Source organism: Podarcis pityusensis (assembly GCF_964106645.2).
Source record: "Podarcis pityusensis genome assembly, chromosome: 1".
Taxonomy (NCBI): Eukaryota; Metazoa; Chordata; class Lepidosauria; order Squamata; family Lacertidae; genus Podarcis; species Podarcis pityusensis.
This window is the reverse complement of record NC_138028.1, coordinates 21,234,774-21,255,224: the sequence shown is the minus strand read 5'-3', so window position 1 is coordinate 21,255,224 and position 20,451 is coordinate 21,234,774. Positions and strand designations below refer to the sequence as shown.

General features: G+C 43.6%; 1 protein-coding gene across 2 annotated transcripts; it reads right to left on the bottom strand.

Annotated features, from left to right (window-relative positions):
- Positions 1-990: 990 nt before the first annotated feature.
- On the bottom strand, positions 991-9,323 carry SERPINA10 (serpin family A member 10). Of its 2 annotated transcripts, none has more exons than XM_081000751.1 (5): positions 9,197-9,323; positions 6,882-7,607; positions 3,633-3,906; positions 2,032-2,179; positions 991-1,205 (listed from the first exon to the last, which is right to left on the bottom strand). In XM_081000751.1, exons 2-5 carry the CDS (start codon positions 7,579-7,581, stop codon positions 1,014-1,016), a joined length of 1,314 nt encoding a protein of 437 aa, XP_080856877.1. In that variant the 5' UTR covers positions 7,582-7,607; positions 9,197-9,323; the 3' UTR covers positions 991-1,013. The 2 variants fall into 2 exon arrangements, with proteins under 2 accessions (XP_080856877.1, XP_080856878.1); XM_081000752.1 differs by having other exon boundaries at positions 6,882-7,603; positions 9,197-9,276.
- Between the last annotated feature and the right edge of the window lie 11,128 nt (positions 9,324-20,451).

Below are 20,451 nucleotides of genomic sequence, written 5' to 3'. Positions count from 1 at the left end.
AATTTGCTATAATATGCGTTCCTTAATGTTAATGTTCAGAAATACATGCATTTGACCTTTGAACATGCATATGTTTACTTGACTGAGAACAGCAGTGCAAATTTCGGAGAAGTGTGAATTTCGAATTCAGCTTCTGAGATCTAGCTAGTGCTCGGGTGGCAATGCAACAGGCAAGGTTCAGACCTCCATCCTTGGGATGTTTGTGTGTGTTTGTTGAACATCTGATGCATGGCCTCATCAGAAAGACATCTGTGGTGAATAACAAATGGAAGGGGGGGGGGAGAGGTTCCCTGGCTGCTAACCCTTGTGAGAAAAAGCAACAACATAGCTGAACTATCAGTGTGTTTATTGAGCAGCATTAGGAGCAGAACGAGTTCTGACTGCAGTTCTTCTCAGGCATTATTTGCATGAATGGGACAAGTGTGGTGAAAGGGGCTGTGTGTGTTTGTGGAATGCCCGCCTCATCCCCAGAGCTGTGTGGCTTCTCTCACTGTCATGTTGGGATGCCTGAATCAGGAAGACAGCTTTAAACATGGAGGCTCTAACGTGTGATCTAGAACCCTGAGCACCTGGGATTCTGCACCACACAAGAAGCTTCTGCATGCAGGAGAGGCTCCCTGCTTCAGCAATTATGGTCCACTGTGGTGATAGTTATGGTGGAAGAGGGAGGACCCAACCCCAAGGCTAGGGCTAAATATGCATCCTCTCATCTCCTTTCCCCACATGGCCCCTTTCACGTGAGTAAGACCTGCAAGCTCCTCTTTGCAAGTGTTGCGGAGATGCAAACAGCACCTTTAGAGGCAAAGAGCAGCTGTCTCCAATCGAACTATTTGTAGGAAGGAAAGAGCTGATCTCTTCCCCGTGTGCTATGGTCCCAAACACCAGCTTTTTTTTCTGGAAGAGGAAATGCAATAAACACAGTTTGAAAAGAGGCATGCTTAATGTAACCTGTAGCTCAACCCATAAAGGACCACTAAAAGAAGATGGAGCAAATAGAAATGTGTGGCTTTTATTCACAGCTCTGTAGGGTCCATAACTCTGCCAAGGAACACCAATGCATTTATGCTCGCTTCATAGATCATAAAAAGGAACGGCTGGTTCACACGGATGACTGGCGGCAGCGAGTATGCCATGATTTCTGACCCACTGGCAGCTACAGCTTCGGTTCCCCACTCATCCACTTCAATAGCTGCTCTTTGGAGAACCTGAGAACGTTGGAAATGGATGAGGTTTCATAGTAAAGCAGCCTGCATTTCATGCAACACTGATCTCCATTGGTCATGTTAACTGGAGCTGATGGGAGTTGTAGTCCAATATCTGGAGGGCGCTATGCTGGGTACCCCTCATGGGGGTCATTAGAGATGTATATGAGAACAAGACTTTGTTGAAGCAACTTCAAATAGCACAACCGTTGCCAACGTGCTTCCCTCAAGTTTGGGGGGTTGGACCACAGAACATCTAGAGGGCATCAGGTTGGCAAAGGCTGAGATAGCAAGTTCAGAAAGTTGATTTTTGCTAGCACCATGGCAAAGAGAGAAAGTACCAATCTTCTGCTTAAACTGCACCCTCTCTCGGTCTCTCAAGGCTGCTCCACCACTGCAATTAATATAACAAAAACTTTTATGTTAATTGCAGTCATGTCGTCCCATTCCAGCAAAGGTGGTTATCCACACAACTGCAACAAGGTTCTGCACACAGATGACTCTTTGGGATTGGGTCCTGCAAAAGTGAAAACACCTCAAATCCAGCACAGGAGTCTGCAAGTTATTAGGTAGGTCAGAGATACGTGCACACAACCAAAGCAACCTAAGCACCACCACTTGATTGCTTTAAGATCCTAGTTTCCTTCCTCTTTTCCTGCCTCCAAATGGGTGATCAGCGTTGTCTAATCTGGCAATGCCAATCTTCTTCCCAGCACACTGATACTGAACAAATGGTACCCAGCAATATGCCTGGATCTCAACGTTGGGGCTGTTGTGCCTTGTGAAATGGGGTAGCATGCACTTCTGCAGGAAAAGTGGTCACACTTACCTGGGATACTTTTACATCTCTCTCATTTGTGAGGTGGCTGAGGTCTGCTTCATTGGAGAAAAGATCTTTAATTCCCAGATCTTGAAGTAATTGATGCATGTGGTATTTCTGGTCTAGCTTGAATTTTGGAAAGTAAATGTCCATTTTCCTGTAATGCAAATAAACAATATTTGGTGATGAATGTAAGTTGAATGGAGATTGTGCATAAAAACGTCTCATTGTGCACATTGACTGCACAGCTATGAAGAATGGGCATAAATGAACATTGACAAACAGGTACGGTTGCCATATTCCCAAAAGTAAAAATCTGGACAAAAGTTGCTGAGCTTTCATTTGCGGGGGTGAGGTGTGGGGGAGTCAAAGTTGTTCAGTTGTGTGTGGTTTCCCCCCCCAAAAAAGTTGTTGAGCTTTTAATGGGCTTTTCTGGGTTTGTTGAATTTTTTTTAAAAAATAAAACCCTACTTGCCCTACATCCGGGTTTTCCCAGACATTTTGCCGATTCACATAAATCCTCCCTGGACTCCATTTTCAAGCCCGTTTCCTGGCTGTGTCCAGGGAAATCCAGACGTATGGCAGCTCTACAAGCAGGGGATTTTGTTTATTGCCCTCTCAGTCTGCATATTCTCTGAATGAACTCAGGGAATATGGAAAGCAATGAGTGTTGCTTGGTCAGTGTGCATATTCTTCTCTTGGAGACTGCACACTCACCATTTAATGTGTATAATATATCATCTAAAAGACTTGGTATATCCACTGATGCGGTTGACTCGCAACTTATGCACATTTAACTTGAGTGAATAAAAAAAAAAAGAGGATGGGCCGGGGGGGGGGGGAATATCGGCAATCCTCCCCTCCACCATTGCACTCAACTTGGGAGAGCATTTGGAGGTATAAGGAGAGTGTTTGGTGGCCTTGGGAGGGTGTTCAGAGGCGCAGGAAGAGTGTTTTGACTATACATGATTTTGGCTTTATGCACTATCCCCAGAATGTAACCCCTGTGTAGGGGAGTCAACTATATCATTCATAGAATGTGGACTTTGACAAACATATAAAATCCCTTAATGTAGTTCATTTGTTCGTACTATAATAATAATAATAATAATAATAATAATAATAATAATATTTTATTTCTATACCACCCTCCCCAGCTGAAGCTGGGCTCAGAGTGGCTAACAACAGTAAAATAATACAACGTTCTAAAATCATTTCATTATAAAATGTTCATTTGTGATGCCGGGAGCCATGGGAAATGTAACTTCTATGGTTCCCATCATCTCTACATACTGTAGGAAGTTTGGGCCTAGATACAGGATATATATATATATATATATATATATATATATATATATATAATGTTTAATATTGTGTGTGTGTGTGTGTGTGTGTGTGTTTGTGTTTGTGGACCAGCGCTTCATCATTTCCCAGAAGAAGTGAAAGCAAAGAACTTGTCTTTGTGGAAAAGGTGACAAGCTCCAGGGATCCATCATAGTTAAACCCCTTTCCTTCCTTATTCAGCTACACTGCCCTCTTTCTTTCCTTCTCCTATTCTAGCTTGCATCAATCTAGCATCTTAGCAACAAAAAGCACAACATTTCCTGTACCTGCTATTCATGGTCGTAAGCCAAGACTCCACCAGCTCATTTGTTAAATGGTCTTCAATGGACATAAAATCAGCACCCTTCTCAGGTATGACGACCAGCATGTGTGCGCTCCCTTTGTATGGCAGCTTCAGCACGACACAGCTCAAGCTCTTATCGTATGTGATGGCAACCCTCTCTGTCTTGGACATCATCGGCACTTGGACACTCCTGTAATTGTCAATATAGAAGGTGGCCAGTTCTGTGTGCTTGGGAGGAAACGGGTGTAGCCAGTTGCCTGAGAATAGACACAGAAAAACAACCATTTATTCTATAATGCTGACATAATCCACATCAGCTGCAGGAAACTTCAGGGACAATCCGGACAAAGCCAAGTCCCCATTGATTGCCATTTCAGCATGTGCTTAACCCTTCCACTGAAATGAATGGGATTTCAAAGCATGTAACTTTGGCATGGTTGATCACTGCTTTTCTAATACAGTTCCTGGTGTATAGCCCTCAAAGGCAGCTCCTTCCCAAGCCATGCCTCTGTTGGCCATACTTCATACATATTTTTGTCGTGATGAAAGGTGTGCTTGAAGTGTGATGATGCCTCAGGCTTCTATATGGGGAGTATGGAGATGGGGTTTGTGTGTGCATGTGCAGGAACTAGCTTATTGTACAAAAATACGGTTTACATTCATTGCTGTTCCCACTTTTGCCTCTGGTCCTGCCTGGAAAATTGCCCAGAAGGAAATGTGGCTTTTGGGTTATCATAACACCTTCAAAAGTCTCTTGTTTGTCCCCACCCTGAACAGTTGGCTAGATAGCTCAGTTGATTAGAGCATGGTGCTGATAAGTTGTAGGTTTGATCCCCAGAAGGGAAAACTGCATATTGGTTGGACTGGGTATCCACAGGGTCCCTTCCGATTCTATGATTCTATGACATCTTTTTCTCCCCACTCCACATAATTTCTCTTCTTCTCTATGAGTCACCTTTTAGACCTCCCAGGCTTGCCCTTTCAATCACAGAAGGGGTGCCATCCTGCATACTTGTAGGTTGCTTAAAGCCCACCGAAGCCAATGGAGCTTCTGTAGCCTCCCTGCACTCAAGATAGCTCTATCTTCTTTTTCTCTCATCAGCACACTTTATCGCAACTCAACAATTAGTGAAGGAGTGAAAAATCAGAACAGGAGCTAAAAATATAGAAGAGAGAAATTAGGGGGATATTTAATTGCAGTGTCTTTTTGGTTGCCATGGAGCCCTTTGAAAATATTCCTGACAAGCAACACCCAGTGGCTGGAAACATTCCTTGCAGTCTTTTTCTCCACTTATTAAAAGGGTTGACAGAAATTGAGGGAGGACGCAGATGGCCTTGATTTTTGCCAATGTGCGAAATTCTGCAATAGCAAAGAGGACCCACGTGGGTCCGCATCTATATGACAGCCCAAGAGATGTGCTGATGACCACCAACCTGGATGACTTTGAAAGAGGATTAGGACAAATTCATGGAGGAGAAAGGCTCTCAATGGCTACAAGGCATGATGGCGATGTTCTACCTCATGGTTGGAGCCACTGCACTTCTGAATGACAATTGCTGGGAATCACAATTGAGAAGAGTGATATTGGTACCTGGCTGGTCACTGGATGCTGAACTAGATGAGCCTTTGGAATGACTCAAGAGGACTTTTTTTTTATGTTCCTAACAAAACACAGTGCCAGACCCACTGGTTTCCTCTCTGAAAGACATGTAAGTTCATGGCCCCCACTTGATCTTGTGGGAGAAAACTCCTTAGTATCTTCAAGCAGCACATCTTTAAACTTTGAATTCACTCCCACAAGAGACAGTGACAGCCGCCAACTTGTATGGCTTTAAAAGAGGATTAGAGACATTCATGTAGGATACGGCTATTAATAGCTACCAGTCTTGATGGCTATATTCTGCCTTCACCGTATGCCTGTGAATACCACTTGCAGGGAATTGCATCTGCTGTTGCACTCACATCCTGCTTGCAGGCTTCCCATTGGCCTCTGGCCACTGTGAGACCAGAATGCTGCATTTAGATGGGCCATGGGCCTGATCCTGCAGGGCTCTTCTTGTATTTTTATGTTATGTTCTTATGAGAGGACCAGCTCCTACATTGAAAACTGCAGGGAGAGCTGCAATGGACATGTACACGTTTTAAGAATCCTATTTTCACTTCCTGAAAGTCATTGAATACGTGGGAGGAGAGAGCTCCTTTTACAACTTCCACCTTCTGCATGGAGGTCAGGGGCAGACTGCAAGCAGAACACGACTTCACCCTGAGTGTGGTTCGAAGGTTCACATAGCTACACTACATTGGTGAGAGGTGACTGGTCACTCCTGTTTTATAGATTTGGTTACAGTGGTACCTCTGGATACTAAAGGGATCCGTTCCGGATCCCGTTAGCATCCTGAAGCGAATGTAACCCACGCCTGCGCGGGTCGCGATTCGCCGCTTCCACGCATGCACGTGAAGTCATTTTGACCGTCTGCGTATGCGCGAGCGGCAAATTCCGGAAGTAACGCGTTCTGCTACTTCCGAGTCGCCGTGGAGTGCAACCCGAAAGCGCTCAACCCGAAGCATATTTAACCCGAGGTATGACTGTACTGCTTTTGGGGGCAATTATGGCAACAATGCTAGCTTCAGATACCTAGATTTCTCTGGAATAGCCCTAGTCTAGGGATGGGCAGCTGGTCCCTAGAACCCCTTAACGAGAAGCAGCTGACCCTTCAGGTGCCAATAAAGGAACAAGAGAAATGAGAGAAAAGGAATTAATGTGGTGATAAGACTTGCATGCCCTCCAACATTTCTCCAGTGAAAGTACAAATGTTGACTGCTATTTTTCTAGAAAAGGAAGGGCTGGAACTCACCATGAACACCTCTCTCATTCTCTTAGAATGGCAATGGTGCCCACCTAAGAGGGGCCGGAACTGAGTTCTGGTGAGTTCCAGCTGAAAAAAAGCCCTGGGGACATCCTATTCCATACCCTCCAACATTTCTCCGATGAAAATAGGTGTGTCCTAAGGAAAAGCAGGACATTGTGGGATCACCAGGATGGCTTCTGTAAATTCGGGACAGTCCCTGGAAAATAGGCACACACTTGGAGGGTCTGGTCTTGCTGGTAATGTAGATTGGCAGGCAGGAAGACTCTTCCATAAACCTAGCTGTTAACCACAGCTTTGTTCACCTCTCTTAAGAAACGAAACAAAAAACAGCAAAGATATCTATGATCACAATAATCGTTACCTTTAAAGAGAATGCAGTTCACCAGGATGATTCTAGCCTGGTGATCGACTTCATCGAACAAGCTAGGGATTTTCCCTCTAGTCTTTTGTTTCACATGTTGGTTGATGGAGTTCTTGGCATGAGTAGAGTTGCGGAAATCAACCGTCAGAAACTCCATATCGAAGTATCGCTTGGACAAGTTGCGGAAGACGTCCTTGATCTGGAAGCCTTTCTGGACGAAAGAGAAGCTGTCCTGCAAAAGAGTGAACTCCTTGTTCTTGGCGAGGCTGACACTTAGCTGCTGGAACAAAGATGGCAGCCGGTTCTCTTTGTCATCCAGAAGGTGGAGGTTTAGAGCCTGAAGCATTTGGTGGTGTGTCTCCCCTTCAGAAGCCAGCAAGAAGGCTGCCAAAGCGAAGGACAAGGACACTGGGGAAAAGAACACATTGTTGTCATGCTTCAGCGCTATTTTTCTGTAGAGATTGAATCCAAAATTGGTGTTCTTTTCTGTGAAGTTGCGCATGGAGGACTCCGGCACAAACTCTTCCCCAGACGGATCTGGCACAGTATTATATAGGGATAGTTTATCAGTGTCATTGAAAGGCCAGAGGTTCAGGATGATACTCTGCTCTGTCTCCACCCCTGAAGCACCAGCTGTTTCATTTGATAAGCACATGCCAGCCCACAGTTCAAGTAAGACAAGAAAAAAGGCAGATTTCATGTTGGAGTACAGCAATGAACTTCTTTCTGGTGAATAAAGTGAAAATAGGTTAGAGAAATGGATGAAGATGCTTTATTTTTGCAGTCCCAGAATTTTTGATCCCAGAATGTCCCGCTTTTCCTTAGGACACCCCTATTTTCATCAGAGAAACATTGGAGGGTATGGAGTTATGCAATGCCTGAGCCAAGGAGATTAATAACTAATGTATATAATCTTTAGAAGACATCTGAAGGCTGTCCTGTAGAGTGAGGTTTGGAATGTTTAATGTTTTATTATGTTTTTATATACGTACATTGGAAACTGCTCAAAGTGCCTGGGTCAATTCAGTCAGATGGGCAGGGTATAACAACAACAACAACAACTGAATAGGACATCCCTATTTTCATCAGAGAAATGTTGGAGGGTATATTTATCCCATGCATCATACTCATATCTAATCTTTTCTCCAAGATTGGCTTCCTTAACCTGGGGTTCCCAGATATTGGTGGACTCCAGCTCCCACCAGCCTTGCCCATTGGCCATGCTAACTGGGAATGATGGAAGTTGGAGGCATCCAAATTCGGAAAAGGCTCCTCTAAGGCAGCATTCACATTATAAATTTACAGCACATTCCCAACCCAAGAATCCTGGGAACTGTAGTTTACCCACCACAGAGCTACAATTCCCAGCACATTTAACAAACTGTGTATGGTATGTACACAGCCTAAGATTAAATAGGCTCCCCCCTCCCCATTTTATCCTTGCAGCCACCCAAGCCACTTGCCAAGTTTAATTCTCCTCTTAAATACTTAGTGACTAAGTTTTTAAATCTTAGTTTGAGGCTGAACAATGTGAATGCGAATGGAAAGACCCCTGCAGTGTCATTCTCAAATAGGTATAACAATGACATTCTGATTAGATGAAAAATTAAAAATGGGGTGTTCTAGGAGTGGGCTTTGGAATATACACAAACTGTTTTAGAGTCACATTCAAAATAATGTGGGTTAGAAACAGGGTCTCCCTCCTTCAAGGCTCCCAGAGGAAGAAGGAGATGTGTGAATGCAGAATAAGAAAAGAGCTTGGTTTTAAATATTGCTTAGCTTGAATGTAAATGACACAGGTTTAGGGATACCAGTCTGAGAATTTTTTTAAGAGTCACATGGCAAGCATTAAGAAAGCATCGCCTGAGACCCTGGAGAGCTGCTGCCAAAGTAGACAGTACTGGGCTAGGTGGACAAATTGCCTAACCTGGTATATAGCAGCTTCCTATTTTTGGTACAGCTATTCCAAGCAAATGGTGCAGTTCCATAGTTGCTTGTAATGTAAGGCATTAATCCCAAACATTTTAAGGATTTACCAGTGAAATGCCACCACTGTAGATGCATCTTCTTATAGGGATTACTTTTGGAACAACAAAAAAGTTCAAAAATACAGAGGAGAATCCCTGTGGAGCTATTCACATTGCCCCTTAAGAGTAGTAAGGCATTCAAAAGTAGGAGATACATTTTGAACTGCCGGAAAACACACACAAACCCCCAGTGTTTAAAATACAGCAGTGAATTAACTAGTGACCACTTTCAATTGACCTCCCTTCCATTATATCCTTTTAAAATGAATTTAGTTTTGCAAATCTTACCAACGGGACAGCTTCTCTCTTACTTTTCTGACTCCCGTGCAAATCAAGTTGCAATGTTATTATTCCAAATGAGTGAGATCCTGAGGTAAATATTTGCCGTTCCAAAGTGTAGCTTCATACTTTTGTCTGTTGCAAATTAACTAAAGGACAAACAGGACATATGACTTCCAGAGAAGGACTAAGTGCTGCAATGCCAGGCAGGTTCCAGTAAGCGGCATGTGGAGTTAAAAGAACAACAGCATGAAAGGGCTTTCAAGAAGTTTAACATAAACACTTCTGAAAGGCAACACCAAAGTCGGTTTCCTGTCCACATATTTGGAAGAACAGCGTAGTTTTGGTGGGTATTAAACACTGGTTCTCAAGGACATGCACCTCAGAGCTTTGAAAGAACACTTTTCCCTCAGCTGGCTTCCCTTGCGCAAACAATCTTGGGGTATTATTATTGTTATTACTAGGCATTTTGAAATGCTTATCGTAAATTATTATTATTATTAGGCATTTTAAACGTTTATCATAAAACTGAAAACTATCTTAAAATGCTGTGGGAGCAAGAAAGTCAGGAACAGCAAGATCTAATCTCACAGGCTTGGGCCCACTACAATGCATCCATGCCTTCTAGTAGTTATGAGCCATGGGGGACCGTCAAAGGAGACTCCCCCAAAGATCTCAGTGGTTGGGTCAGGATATAAAGAACCAGGTGGTCCTGGAACCATGTTGTTAAGGGCTTCATAAGAACCTTGAAATGACCCTGTAGCAAAAGGGAAGCCAATCCAAGCATCTAAGCATCAGACCTATGTGCTGGCAATGGTCTTCTTTAAGATCACCAATGAAGTAGCGTGTGACCTAAGTTGCATCACCCATAATCACTGTAATGGGGACCTTCCTCAGCCGGAGCCCAGAGAGAAAGAGCAGACTAGTGTGCCTATCTCAGTAGCACTGAGCTTACCTTTCCTTACTCCCCACTGGGTCCAAGCTACCTTGGGGACCACCTGAACCCTTGAATCCCAGCTTGACCACTGAGATTATCTGTAGGAGCATTGCTGGTTGCCCCAAATTGGTGAGGCTCATTTGACATCAACACAAAACTGAGCCTTCTGTGTTATTGGCCCGTTCTGCCAATAGAGATTCAGCAGGTGCCTTCTCCACTAAACTTCTTCATCACCATCATCTGAACAGCCTCTGTGTGGCGGGACCAGGATGATAAAATCAAACTGGAGTCTTTAGAAAAGCTGGCCTTGAACCCAGTTACAAGATTAACAATAGGCATTAGAGTACATCGGCTGCAGCCTTTTACAAGAGGGAGGGGGGCTCATACTCAAAAGCTGGCGGCAATAAGCTTTAAGATTAAACACCATTTCATTTTAAAAAATATGTATCTTTTGAAAACAGCTGGATATGCCATTTTAAATGGCTTGATTTATGCCTCGTTTCTAGGCTTACTCAGTTTCTAGGGAAACTGAAGTTCCACGGTTACTAAAATTGCACTGAGTTCAATTGTACCCTGCAGTTTCTTTTAAAAGCATGCATTCAAATACACAGGCCACTGCTGTGCAATATTGAACTTTACTAAAATGAGCTGGACAAAACAATTTTTTGAAAGCCTTATATAATCTGCTAGGGATAGAAGCATCTTCAGAAGCATTTGGACGAAGACCACATAATTCTTGGATGGCAGCCATCCATCAAACATTATTGCACCATTTCCCAGAACCTGCAAATCTTGCAAAATGAACAATGAACAGGTGAAAACAGAATGAGAGAGAATGTGTGGAAATTACTAACAAAGATGTAATTTGTTTAGAGCAACAAGAAATGCTGCACAAGACTTTTTGCATTAGGCCAAAGTAGGAGAAATCTTGTCATAGTCTTTGGGAATAATTTCATGCACTCTTGCTAGGACTGCTAGTATTTCTGGCCAATTTGCCTTCATGATATTCTATCCAAAAGTAAAGACCTCCTTATTAAACAAATTCCAGAAAATGGTGCAATGGCCCCTGACAGAACATTTGTCATCCGATAATTGTGTTCTGTTCCTTCAACGTGTGGTGAACTCGAAAAAAGAATTTTTATTGCACATTGCAAAAGTTGCAGCAGAGGGCAAATGTGCCTGACTGGATTATGTCCCAGATTAGTATCTGATGGGAGCATAAAAATGTGGGGTGGTTCCATCAGTCAATACGTAGTTCACAAGCTCTTTAAAATATTTGGGAAAGACAATAGAAAACCCTACTCAGTGATGGCAAAACAAACAAACAAATAAAATTTGCAGTTGCAAAAAATAAAGATGCCATTTAGAGGTTCTTGTAATCTGTATGGTGGGATGGACTTTTGCCATTCCTTCACTACAGGTGAGAACCTCACACATCATAGCACATGCTAAGGATGCCACTGAATATTCAGGATGGTTCAGGCACAGAATGATGATTTAAGTTGTGACCAGGAAGAAGATGACCCCACCAAGTACAAAATGCAGAAATCATAATCCTCAGGAGTTTGCCACAAAACAACCCTATAATGGACTTCGCCTCATTATAGTCTGCCTGTGGACTGTCTCGCCAGAGTGGTGCATGCTCTAGTTATCTCCTGCTTGGACTACTGCAATGTACTCTATGTGGGGCTACCTTTGAAAGTGACCTGGAAACTACAACTAATCCAGAATGTGGCAGGTAGACTGGTGACTGGGAGTGGCTGCCAAGTAACACCGGTCCTGAAAGACCTACATTGGCTCCCAGTACGTTTCCGAGCACAATTCAAAGTGTTGGTGCTGACTTTTAAAGCCCTAAATGGCTTCAGCCCAGTATATCTGAAGGAGCGTCTCCACCCCCATCGTTCAGCCCAGACATCGAGGTCCAGTGCTGAGGGCCTTCTGGCGGTTCCCTCACTGTGAGAAGCGAAGTTAGAGAGAACCTTCTCAGTAGTGGCGCCCACCCTGTGGAACACCCTCCCATCCGATGTCAAGGAAATAAACAACTATCTGACTTTTAGAAGACATCTGAAGACAGCCCTGTTTAGGGAAGTTTTTAATGTTTGATGTTTTATCATATTTTAAATATTTTGTTGGAAGCCACCCAGAGTGGCTGGGGAAACCCAGCCAGATGGGAAGCGTATAAATCAATCATCATCATCATCATCTAATGTTAAGACTTAGCTCCTTAGCATCCTTTCAGTTATTGGAAGAGAAACGCAGTCGGCTTTTGTTCAGATCCAGCTGGCGCCACTAGATGTCATGGCAGTCCTTTTCGATCGGAAGGAAGAAGTGGTGGAACCAGTTTGATTACATCCCTTTCTATGGCTGGAAACAGATGGTGCTTCTGCGCTCCCAAGTATTAATGTATATACAGATCTTACTTTGTTGGAGTGGCATAGGATGGAGCCACACAGCAATTATAGTGCAGCAGAAATGTAAAAAATTGAGTCTATGAGAAGAAAAGCTTAGATGACTTAAATCACGTGGCTCTTTGTAAACAGCTTTGAGTTTTTTTCTTTTTATAATCAAGTATAATTGTATAATTTTATAATTGTAGTAAATAAAACAATGGCTTTAAGGAACCTCCATTTTCAGAGGCGATATATCACTGAATACCAGTTGCTGAGAAGCCACAGCAGTGGAGGGCTATGAAGAACCTAAGAAGTGCATTGCTGGATCAGATCATAGGCCCAACTGGTCCAAGCACCCTGATAACCCCCCGCTCAAAAAAAAACTTCAAAAAATTACCACAAATCATTTTATGAATATATGCATGTGCCTTCATGCACCTAAAATGTCTTCCTTCTGAGGTAAAGCAGCTCTCTTCAAGGCTAGCTAGATGATTTACCAATGAGATAAAGTAGAACAAACAATGGTGAAATGTTGTGAGCCCACTCAGCCATCTTCCTTGAGTTGCAAAATACTTAGCGACTGAGTTACAGGATTGCAGTGTGGGGGTGATGGCCTCACTCACTAAAACACAGATATAGCATCCGAGAGGCTCCAACTGACTTGCATTAAGGGAAGAACAAATGCCTGGTGCAGGAAATCCTGTAAAACCAGCCTCATCTATTATGCTCTGAAATTTCTGTTTGAAATTTCCACCCCAGCACATAGCCCAGCTGCCAAAAAGAAGAAGGGCAGTCTAGCTGGGAGCAAGCTAAGGTGACTTCTTCAACTTCCTCACTCTAGGAAATATCTATGCAGTAATCTTTGGCAGTGCTAAAATTAGTACTTCGGCAGTTTTCATTGCATTCATTTGACGCCCCCCTGCAATTTTCACTAATGTAAAAGATAAGTTCTTTTACATTTTAGTCATGCCTTAATATATTTACCAGTCCCTTTATGTGTTGACAAAGAAGCAAGTTGTGCTGAGCTCAGAGGGGCTTACATACCCCTGGGATAGCTCAGTCGGTAGAGCACGAGACACTTAATCTCAGAGTCGTGGGTTCGAGCCCCACGTTGGGCAAAAAAGGTTCCTGTGTTGCAGAGGGTTGGACTAGATGATCCTTGTGGTTCCTCCCATCTCAACAGTAAATGGGAATTGGAATGCAGCCCTGGAATCTTGGGAAAATCATGTTGCTCTGAGGTATTGTGGGCAGTCAAAATGGTCAGTTGTTTCCCAGACACAGCTAGTGGATAAGTCTAAAATGTAGCACCCTGCTTGTGGTTAACGCTTAGCTGGAATGAAATATTCAACGCAGCAATAGAGAAATTAAAATAATAATTTATTTGTCAGACAAATAAATGAGAGGCACAGTGGTATATGGTTACCAAGCTCTGGCCTGGTCTCCTTCCATTATGGCCAGCACTTATATTCCCTCAGCCCAGCCCCCTTGCTCCTCCTTTGGCTGCCTCTGTCCAATCAGCCTGATTGAATTTCCTATTGGCTGATTGCTATAACCAATCCTAAAAGATACACCCATTTCCTATTGCCTTTTATGGGATACAAAAAGCTATATATTCTTCTATCTATAAATGACAAATAAGTAGTCATATATCTTACATTTGTCTCAACAAGGAACCTTAATTACCAGCTCACCTCTTGCCCTCCTTGCCCTATTGCCCTCCAAAACAGATGGTTAATAGTTTTAAATTTTTATCTTAAACAGATGTCAGAGATCTTGGGTTCACATTCTCATGCATCATCAATGAAAGATCTCCTTTTTGGAGGTCTTTAAACAAAGGCCTGACAACCATATGTCAGGAGTGCTCGATGGCGTCTCCTGTCTGGCAGGGGGCTGGGCTCGTTTGCCCCTCTGGTCTCCTACAGCAATATGACTCTATGAAATAAGAATTTAACATTTCTTTCTTTCTAGATCCTTTGCATAATTACATTTAAGCCAGTATATTTCATACATTATCATAGATAGCTTTTTAGAAGAATAAACCTTCTCAAAGTAAAAGGAAGGAATCAGTTTACAGCCTCAAAATAAAATAGGAAAAAAGCCTCTTCTTCTGTTTACACTCCCCTTCTCCAGCCAGTTGCTTTCTTTTCCATTTGCTCTTGGCCTTTAACCTTAGAAAGATATGGCTCAAGTTTAATGGGAGGCACATGGTTTTATTTTACTATTTACCAACTCTTAATTATGTAGGGTCAGTGTAACCTTGCTCTTAGCCTGTAATTCCCTTTTTACGACTTTGAGAATTGTTTTCTGCTATAAATCAGGGGGCCCCCTTGTCCAGGAGGATAAACATCTTGCCAAAGTACTTAGGCAGCTGGTCTTCTGCCTGGCATAAAACATTTGAAAATCTTTAAGCTCATTTTAAAATACAGACCCTAATCAAACTATAAGCCTTGATAAAAATGCAGGCTATGATTAGATGCCTCAACATTAGGGCTGGGTGATATATTGATATATCATCCCAAACTGGTTTGAAGTCCATACTGTGATATCGGTTTCATAATTTTTGACCTGACAATATATTGTGAATCAAATCATGGTCTGTGTGTGAGTGCGCTATGCAAAAATCACGATGTGGGGAAAAGGGTCGGCCGATGCCTCTACATAGCTCCATTCTTATTTCAGACATTGTAATATATAATGGGAAATGAGGAGGAGGGGGCAGAAGCAGAGAGGCAGCTGGCTGACATGGTGTCATTAGAAAGCATCCCATACCCTCCAGCTCCCAGAACCCGGCGAGCCTTAAAAGTAGGAGAACAAGGAGCTCAAAGGCAGAGGGCACATAGCAGCACCCGAATGAGGAAGTGGGAGAGACGGGGGTGGAGATTCACTCAGGACAACCCCATTATCCAAGAGGCTGGGTTCTATAGCCTCTCTCTGTAAATATTGAAATGAAAAAGGATGGTAAGAAACCTTTTCTTGTCTTTATTCTTTCCTGGGCAACCAGCCAGGAGCCACTGGCAGCATCCTGACATGAGCCCTACTGTTTGCCTCTGCATAGTTCCTTCCTTATATCAGACATTGTGATCTATCGGTCTAAACCACTGAGCCTCTTGGACTTGCCGATCAAATGGTTGGCGGTTCGAATCCCCGCAACAGGGTGAGCTCCCGTTGCTCTGTCCCAGCTCCTGCCAACCTAGCAGTTTGAAAGCACACCAGTGCAAGTAGATAAATGGGTACCACTGCGATGGGAATTTCTGTAAACGGCATTTCTGTGCACTCTGGCTTCCGTCATGGTGTTCCGTTGCACTAGAAGCGGTTTAGTCATGCTGGCCACATGACCTGGAAAGCTGTCTGTGGACAAACACCAACTCCCTCGGCCTGAAAGCGAGATGAGCGCTGCAACCCCATAGTCCCCTTTGACTGGACTTAACTGTCCAGGGGTCCTTTACCCTTTCTTACCTTTATATCACAATGTTTAGCTGGAGATCTGTCACGATGTTGAAAGCCAGATACCGCCCAGCCCTAACCCATATCTAGATAAAACCTGCAGTTGGGGGCCTGACAGCAGTTGCTGGGATTAGGACTAAGGGGTGTCCTTACCAGTGGCCCCCTGAAACTGGAGCTAGTGCTGTTTGCCAGCATCATGCTATGCGTCTAAATGTTGGTGGAGGCAAAGGTGAGAGGCTGCCTCAGCTTCCATGGGACCTGTTCCTGAACAAGCCCATGCTGGTATTAAATGGAGGAGTGTAATGAACTAGTATAGGCTGTGCAAGAGCAGAGATTGCAGAGCAGAGTCCACCTTCTGTACAAATGGCTGTGTACTGGGAAAGGAATCATTGCCGTGTGGGCGTTAGAGTGGGAGGCTGCAAAGAATGGCTGGTACAGATAGGAAACGCAAAGAACGAACACGAGAGAGACATTTGCTCATCCCAGGTGGTGGGGGCTGAGGAGGACACAGGAGCAGCGAGAGGGGAAAAAACTGAAAACACACACACACAAACTAATTGGAATGGACACTGTGACTTTTGGCAGAGAAAGCACAAGTGTTGTGTCAGTTGCTCATTTATACTCCCTGGTAGCTCTCGCTATTGCAGCATTAAAAGCAAGGAAAATCAGGGAGACAAACAAACTTTGCCTGTACTGGATTCCACTGGATTTCAAAGTTCTCCAAAAATGTTTTCTGTAAAAGGCGAAAGATTGATACAATCTGAAGAGAAACCAGAAAATGTTTTCTGGAGTGCAAGCCAGCCAATCGGGAGGATCAATGGTCCTTTGGCTCTGTTTCTGGAATTTAGCAGGATGGGAGGGAGGAGAAAGAGCTTCCTGACTCTTTCCCTTCTCTCTTCCAAACATAGCCACTCTTTCCTCTCTCTCTCAGCCAGTGCTGCAAACAGAATGTTTGCAAGCTGCCCAGAGAACATAAGGTGATGTGCAACCCCCATCTCTGGCCAGCAAGAGACTGTAGGAGTTCCAGTGCTGACCTGGGTTCGGTTTCCTTGGAATGAAGGTTAATGCAGTTTGTGGTGCTTTTAGGTTTTATTTACACACATGTACAACCCGAGCATAGGGTGGAGGGGCTCACAGCATTAACACTCTTGCAGATCCTGCTTCCTCATTGGGTTTCCAGGGAGGCCTCCAAGTCCTAGCTTTGGGTCGAGAAACGAGCAAGACACACCACTGTGTCTCCAGTCATCATTGCCCTCCCCAACGTTTCCCTTTTGCTGCTGTCGGTCTCCTCCGGAGGAGGGTTGAGGAAGGCAGCTTCTAGCCTGCTGAGAAGATCCTTCTCTCACTCAACTGTATTTAAAACAAGTTGCTGAAGTGCCTGAACAACAACTACCAGACTTTTAGAAGACATCTGAAGGCAGCCCTGTTTAGGGAAGCTTTTAATGTTTGATGTAACATAGTATTTTAATATTCTTTTGGAAACCGCCCAGAGTGGCTGGGGAAACCCAGCCAGATGGGCGGAGTATAAATAATAAATTATTATTATTATTATTATTATTATGAAGTGCTGCACCAGCAGTTGGAACTGAATAATAATAATAATAATAATAATAATAATAATAATAATTTATTTATACCCCGCCCATCTGGCTGAGTTTCTCCAGCCACTCTGGGCGGCTCCCAATCAAGTGTTAAAAACAGTGTCCGATAACTTTCTTTTCTGCTTTGCTTTTATGTATTTATATCTTTTCTAGTTTTGAATTTGTTCTGTGTACTATAAACTTCTGATTTCTGATCTTATTTGAATTTACAGGCATGCTTTGTAAACTTCCTTCTTCTCCCTAGACTCCATGCCTCACTGTTTTGCATTTTGATAAGAAGTGGTTTACAACCACTTTAGGCACTGCTCACTGTGGAAAGGGGGCATCTAAATCAATCGAATCGATCAAACTGACTAGCCCAGGAGCTCAGCTGCCAATGAAGCCATGTGAACATGAGAAGGAACGAAGGGGTTTTTCAAACATTGCAGATGCAAGTATAGTGTAGCTATTCTTGCGTAATCCTTCTCAAACAGATGGATGCCAGCATGCAAAGGAACTGACAGTCAAGGTAGCATATGTGTAGTCTCTGTAGGTGTCATTGGTAGGAAGCCAAGCTTGGGAGACGAATACTGCTATGATTTATCTGTCCAACCTGCACCTACCATTGAAGCAATCCTGTCCCTGGAAACTGGAGTATAGTTTTAAGAGCTGGCTCCATGTGAGTATGATTTATTCCACACCAGTGACGGATTTGGCAATGTGCTTACAGGATGCTGTGCTCCTGGCTTGGCACTATGGTACAAAATTGCTTAAGAAGTATATTATCTGAGTCAAAAGTAAACCTAATGAAGGTGAGGCAGACTTGACTTCTTTTGGATACAGCAGGACTTAGGCGTGGGTGACTTCTGTCACTTTTTTTTTCACCAGTGCAATCATCTACTTTCCTGTTTGTTTTTCATGAATCTAAAAACATCATCATCATCATCATCTTTTAAACAAGTATGCTAATATTCATTGTGCATACTGCTCAAGCCCCCCCCTTTTACTCTCCCGGTTGCTTTCATGTTCTTGTTACTGTTTCTGGACTCCTTTGTTCCAATTTAGATAATAATAATAATAATAATAATAATAATAATAATAATAATTTATTATTTATACCCCGCCCATCTGGCTGGGTTTCCCCAGCCACTCTGGGCGGCTTCCAAAAGAATATTAAGGTACTATGATACATCAAACATTAAAAACTTCCCTAAACAGGGCTGCCTTCAGATGTCTTCTAAAAGTCTGGTAGTTGTTGTTCTCTTTGACATCTGGTGGGAGGGCGTTCCACAGGGAGGGCGCCACTACCGAGAAGGCCCTCTGCCTGGTTCCCTGTAACTTGGCTTCTCGCAGTGAGGGAACCGCCAGAAGGCCCTCGGTGCTGGACCTCAGTGTCCGGGTAGAACGATGAAGGTGGAGACGCTCCTTCAGGTATACTGGACCGAGGCCATTTAGGGCTTTAAAGGTCAGCACCAACACTTTGAATTGTGCTCGGAAACGTACTGGGAGCCAATGTAGGTCTTTCAAGACCGGTGTTATATGGTCTCGGCGGCTGTTCCCAGTCACCAGTCTGGCTGCTGCATTCTGGATTAGTTGTAGTTTCCGGGTCACCTTCAAAGGTAGCCCCACGTAGAGCGCATTGCAGTAGTCCAAGCGGGAGATGACTTTTAAAAAAAAATAATGATAATCAAAATCATGGAGAACATCCACCACTGGAGGCATCTGAATGCCAGTGGCTGGGAACCACACTTGGGCAGGGCACTGTTGCAGAAAGTCCTGCTTGTGGACTTCCCATGGGCATCTGATTGAGATGGGTTTTAGGTCTGATCTAGCAGGGCCCTTCCTATGCTCTCCTTTGTGCCCTCCGACAACCATTGAATCTGATTGACTGAAGAGAGAACTATGTATGTGTGAATCATAGAATCATAGAGTTGGAAGAGACCACAAGGGCCATCGAGTCCAACCCCCATATGACGTTAGCATATGAGAGTGCTGGAGGTGAAATAGTTAAACAAGTTACCAATCAGAACCCAGGGGGGTGGAGTCAGTGGGACTATAAAACCAGCTCTGGGAGGGGCGAAGGAGGGAGTTCTTTGGGAGTTGGGTGGTTGGTTGGAGTGGGAGTGAATTGGGATAGAGTCTGTGGGTAGGTTGAGTTAGTGTAGCAAAATAAGCTGAGTCAGGAACAGTTAGGGGTTAGGAAGACAAGTAAATATCTGAGAGGTGGTTTAGTGAGTGAGAGCAGGTAGCAGAAGTTATAGGTCTGGATAGGCAGCCCATGATTGTAGTTGACTGAGACCGTTTATGAAACCACACACTTGTTAAACTGAAATAAATAAACAGACTCAGTATTTTACCAGGTAGTGTACTATACCAGGGTGGTGGCAGCGAGAAATAAAGTGGATCAATAGACGGTGAAACGTCCAGGGACCCTGTGTGATCGCCACAGTATGTGATTTTGTCATCAAAATCTGATGCGATGATGCCATGGGGAACAATTAAACACGAGCAACCGCTGAACAGTAGTGAAGATAAATGAGGCCAAAGACAGGGATGGCCAAGAAGATCAGCAATGGGGCTGAGAAGAAACAGCTGCCAGAGAAATAAAAGGGGGCATTTAAATGGTTCAGACCAGAAACCTTCTAGGGGACATTTATACTACACATAAAAAAGGAGAGAAGCAAGCACTCAAAAACCAATAAAGATTACAGTTTGGGTGACTGTTGATAATTCGTTGTTACAGATCCTTGGGGCCTCTCTTTATCTCCTTTTTATTCTGCAGTCATGATGATTTGTGCTTATGGTGCTATTATTCGTGCAGATGAGGCTATCCAAGGCTTCTAGAATGCCACTTGCTGGGTCTCATGTTCCAGCTGCATTTCTGTGTGTGTCTCATCATTTGGCCACTGTGAG

What these genes read in the sequence shown, in the direction of transcription:
- SERPINA10 (XM_081000751.1), bottom strand. Translation starts at nt 7,581, where the DNA reads ATGAAATCTGCCTTTTTTCTTGTCTTACTTGAACTGTGGGCTGGCATG. An exon ending in CTTACGACCATGAATAGCAG is followed by an intron (nt 2,180 to 3,632) that starts GTACAGGAAATG and finishes TTTGCATTACAG; the next exon opens with GAAAATGGACATTTACTTTC. An exon ending in GAGATGTAAAAGTATCCCAG is followed by an intron (nt 1,206 to 2,031) that starts GTAAGTGTGACC and finishes CAACGTTCTCAG; the next exon opens with GTTCTCCAAAGAGCAGCTAT.